This window comes from Camelina sativa, chromosome 11 (assembly GCF_000633955.1).
Source record: "Camelina sativa cultivar DH55 chromosome 11, Cs, whole genome shotgun sequence".
NCBI classification, from domain to species: Eukaryota; Viridiplantae; Streptophyta; class Magnoliopsida; order Brassicales; family Brassicaceae; genus Camelina; species Camelina sativa.
The window spans coordinates 47,850,936-47,855,773 of NC_025695.1; the positions used below are offsets into that span (position 1 = coordinate 47,850,936).

The 4,838-nt window shown below is 40.6% G+C and overlaps 2 protein-coding genes across 3 annotated transcripts in view; one reads left to right on the forward strand and one right to left on the reverse strand.

Annotated features, from left to right (window-relative positions):
* Positions 1-782, forward strand: part of LOC104727051 — a 2,390-nt gene extending 1,608 nt beyond the window's left edge. Inside the window, exon 4 of the mRNA XM_010446047.1 lies at positions 322-782. Coding sequence (XP_010444349.1) covers positions 322-615 — 294 coding nt within the window. The 3' untranslated portion in view covers positions 616-782. The remainder of the gene's footprint in view (positions 1-321) is intronic.
* On the reverse strand, positions 882-3,269 carry LOC104727052 (serine/arginine-rich splicing factor SC35). Of its 2 annotated transcripts, XR_758159.2 has the most exons (9): positions 3,118-3,269; positions 2,931-3,009; positions 2,728-2,807; positions 2,569-2,635; positions 2,153-2,293; positions 1,765-1,959; positions 1,406-1,679; positions 1,206-1,320; positions 882-1,024 (listed from the first exon to the last, which is right to left on the reverse strand). XR_758159.2 is itself a non-coding variant. In XM_010446048.2 (8 exons), the coding sequence occupies exons 1-8, from the start codon at positions 3,191-3,193 to the stop codon at positions 1,315-1,317; spliced, it is 918 nt and encodes a 305-aa protein (XP_010444350.1). In that variant the 5' UTR covers positions 3,194-3,269; the 3' UTR covers positions 1,074-1,314. The 2 variants fall into 2 exon arrangements, 1 of the variants encoding a protein (XP_010444350.1); XM_010446048.2 differs by lacking the exon at positions 882-1,024 and having other exon boundaries at positions 1,074-1,320.

Here is a 4,838-nt window from a genome sequence, read left to right on the forward strand (position 1 = left end):
GAGAAACTGATGTCGAGAAGAGGAGCAGGTGAGCACGAAAAGCATTTCCCATCAAGGATCTCTCTGCAACTAACTCCAACTCTCCAAACCGATTTCATAAGCGTGTCGGTCAGCAAATCATCAAACAACCCGGGACGAGAGTTTGAAGTCGAGAGATCTATCGAAGGCTCCTTCGACCCACCAAACTCCCTAGGCCTAAGGGTCGCTGGACGAGAAGCCTCGACCATGACAATGACCCCATGGAAGTTCGAGCAATCTGTGCTCGGCTACACAGCTAATCTAAACTGGATCTTGTATGATAGCAGTGTTGGTGGAAGAGAGGTTTTCTCAACAAAGCCATCACGGTTTTCGATAATGAGCCCGAGGTCTTGGTTTAAAGATCGGTATGCAAGGGCGTATCGGTCATTTACGAGAAGAGGAGGAGTGATATTTGCAGGGGATGAGTATGGAGAGACGGTGGTGTGGAAGATTGGGAAAGGAGCATTGGGAAGAAGAATGGAGTGGGAGATTAAAGGGTTTATTTGGTTGACTTATTGGCCAAATAAGTATAAGACGTTTTACCATGAGACTCGAAGATTAGAGTTTACACAGCTTCTTAATCTCACCATTGCTTAACCAAAAACAAGAGCATGTTATATTACTTCTTTGTGATCCCAACTTTCTACCTTAGTATAGACAGAGACCAAAACAACCTCAATTGAAAGTTAGTTATTTGTGATCTCATCTCTGTATTAGTTACTTTCGATAATAATATTAAACAGAAGAGAGACAAATAAGTGAAACTCAACTGTAAGTTAGATTGAAAACTCAACGAACCAGGCCATTCTAAGCATGGGGCAACAAGTTAGAGACAGAAGATGCTACTATGTATGGAAGGGAGGTTCAGCAGAATGCTGTGACCAGCATCGATCATCTACGTTTTCATTAACAGCATCGAGCATCTACAGTTTCATAAACAGCATCAACAGCTACAATCTCAACATGGTTGTTCCATCTTCCCAGTCAATTCTTTTCTCGAACCAGACTAGAAAAATTCAAGACAAGCCATGGGAATGGAGTTAGCATGCTACGAATTCCAAACCAAAGAAATTCAAACAAACCATTCTAAAAGGGCTGTTCCGACACTTAATAATCCTTGCACATAGACACTAAACCCGAAAGATAACAAGAAACAACGATACAGTCAGTAGTTTGGGGGCACCTACGGAAAGCAAGTAATACTACAGAGGGTAAACGTTCCAGTGCTCAACGATGAAACATCATCAATACAAGCAAATATGTTTTTCATACATCATGGTGCTTCACAAGTGGCTATCATTCCTGCAAACAAAATGTAAACAAGCACAATTCAGACATCAAGTTATTTGTGATACACATCTAAAGCACTGTGCTTTTTGTAACCCACCGCAGCATAAGGAGATTGGCTTCGAGAAGCAGCAGCAGCTTTGCCCCGGGGAGAAGCGCTACCAGGAGATGGGGATCTCTCATTGCTACGCCTTTCAGGAGAAATCTCTTTAGAAGGAGAGGCCTTTTGCAAAGAAGGGCTTCTTGGGCTGAGGCTGCGACGAGGAGATGGAGACCTCTCATAGCTACGCTTATCAGGAGAAACTTCTCTAGGAGGAGAGGCTTTTTGTGGGGAGGAACTTCTAGGGCTGAGGCTGCGGCGAGCAGGAGATGCACTGCATGATAAAAAGTTGAAATCAGGATAATTTTAACATAGTACTGTGGGCAACAACATGAAAAGAGGTTCACAATGGAAGAAACCTTAAGGAGCGACTGTGACTGCGGCTCTCATTATCATAACGGCCTCTGACTCTGCGTTTGTCATCTGGGCTGGCACTACGAGACCTACTGCGCCGACGATGATCTCTATCCTTCTCCTGATGCCTTTCACGCCTCTCATAGCTTCGGCTCCTGCTCCTCTTCCGGTAGTTTTTTTCCCTATAATCATCTCTGGACCTGGATGTTATGTAACTTGATTAGAGATTTATTCAAATAAGGGTTCTTGGTCTGAGATGAAATACTTTGATGAATCAAGTAACAAAAGCTAGTTGAGTAATAGCATCACCATTAACTCCCTGTGGTTAGCCTCATCATCAAAAGAATTCAGATTAAAGAACAAACCTAATTCAGATTAAAGAAGAAACTTTACCTCCTCCGAGGACTGCGGCTTCTTCTAGGACTGCGGCGTCTAGACGGGCTACGGCTCCTCCGAGGACTACGACTCCTCCTAGGACTTCGGCTTCTTGACCTTCGTGACTTTGGTGGTGGTTCCACAACTCTTCCTTTCGAACTGACACCATAAATACAAACTAATCAAAATACAAACAACAGCTGCAGCTTTTACTTCAGAGAGGTTCCAATTCCTCAAACTAAGGAAATGGTCTCAAGAGGAAACATTCATAGTGAACTCCCGTAAATCAAGAGTGAATGACATATAAGATTATAGGTAAACATCTTTCTACAACAAGTATATGAAATGAGATTAGCAGTCCAATATACCGAAATATAAACGTCAAGTAAAACAAGAAACTTGAACAATCATTGCCAAAGAGAGAAGAAGCTTACATCTTCTCAGCATTAGGGCCATATTTAGCAAACTGAACAGTTATTTCCCGGCCATCAACAACTCTTCCTGAAACAAAAAGTCATGTTAAATCCAGCCACCTAATAGCATAAAACTCATATAACAACAAACAAATAATACAAAGATTTGGATAAAGTTACCATCAAGCCTTTCCACTGCTTTGTGAGCTTCATCTTTATACTTGTACCGAACAAACGCAAAACCACGAGAATCACCAGTCCTAAACAAAATTAACACATACAATAAGCATCCGTTTCAAAACTCGAACTGATTAATTCAATTGAATCAGAAACAAAGAAACCCTAATTTCTGAGTAAGAAGGGAGAAGAGAAGAAATTAGAACCTTCGATCTCTGGGGATAAAGACATCAACGACCTTGCCATACTTTGCGAATAGAGGATATAGATCATCCGCAGTCGTACCTACACATAAAAAGAACAAACCCTAACCTCTTAGAAACCCAGTTCGTTCACAAGTGACCATCAACAGTATTGTAACGAGGTTGAGAGAAAGAGGGATTGAGAGATTACGGAAGGTGATGTTAAGGACGAGAAGTGAGTAGGTGTCACTGATATCCGGTGGACCTGACCTCCCAAAGTGCGACATGGTTTTCCCGCCGGCGGAGTGAGAGAGAGCGAGAGAGAGAGAACAAGAAGAGCGACAAGTGAAAAAAAGTTAGGTTAAAACAATGGAATCTACAATCCGGGGGGGGGACTTTTTAATTTGCCCCTATGCGATATTGTTAATTACACTTATACCCTTAAGGAGCGTTACAAATCGAACCGGATGGCACCGACTTCTGATTCGTACCGGTTTAGCTGCGACTATTTCAAATCGCGTTCTGTGATTAAAAATCGATCGTGCTACATACAGTATTGATAAGCGATTGGAATGGTTGAGACGCAATTTTATAATCTGAAGCCCTTTTTTAAAAAAAGCATGTGTTTTTAGTACATTCAGCCAAATTTATAAGAAAACTATCTAAGTTGAAGACTCTTTGAAATTGGTTTAGTGATAACCAATCGGAGCTGCTGCTTCTCGCAATTCTTTTCCTTGGTTGCGAATGTCCTGCAAACAACACACGATATTAACATTTCACAACACACATCCATGTATATATGAGACTCGTTGATTCTCAAAACCATGATTTTGTAACCATAATTGTCACAGAGTTTGTGTTTCAGGACTTACTGAAGCAAAATGGTTGTCATCTCGATGATGAGCTTCATCAACACGGATCACAGTAACAACATCTTTCAACGTAGCATCTTTAGGCAATCTCCAATAATCAATAGCAATGGCGGGCGCGGCAACATTCTCGATCTTCCCATCATCAATATCTTTAAGATACTCGGTGTAAGAATGTATAGCTTCTTCTTCTAAATATCCAACAATCCGATGAGCTAATCGCGGCGAAATCACGTAACAAACGAGAAAAGAGTTGAAGAAAACCCCTTGCACAAGCATCACTAGAAGACGCTCATACCATTTGGGTTTGACTAACTCCATCATCGTCATTAGATGCATCCTCTCGTTCTCTGCTTCTTCGAGTAGTGCTTTGATCCAACCGCCACTATGTTCGAATTTTCGGATTGATTTTAGGTGGAGTAGCATTCCTCCAACCATTCCAGGTACTGTAGCTATTGTCTCTAGCATCATTGCTCTGCATCCATATCTTCTCTGCTGACCAAACAACATATATATAACTAACATTAAGGGAGAAAAATGTAAGATATTTGTAAAGTTGTTTAGATTAAGAACATAAAGACTTAATAAAGTATTCCTCTCTATATTAAACTTAGCTTAAGAAAAACTCTCTCAAAACTTAAGCTCTCAACCAAAATCTCAATCTCTCAAAACAACTCTCTAAAACTCATAAGTTATGCAACATGCTTGCATCTCCTTATATACGAAAAACTCTAAGCAAACTTCCTTTTCTCTTTAGGACAATTTCCTAATCTTTTATTAGGATAATTTCCTTTTCTCCTTTTAGTAAACATCAAGCTTTCTTCAAGCTTAATCCAACATTCTCCCCTTTAAGCTTGAACACTTCCTTCTTGCAATCTTGAACACCAATGAGATCTCTCATCTCTTTAAACTTAATCCTTCCAAGTGCTTTTGTTAGTATGTCTGCTTTTTGCTCATTTCCGGGAACATGCTCAACTTCTATTTGAACATTCTCTACACACTCTCTAATGAAATGATACCTTCGATGTATGTGTTTGCTTCTTCCGTGAAACACAGGGTTCTT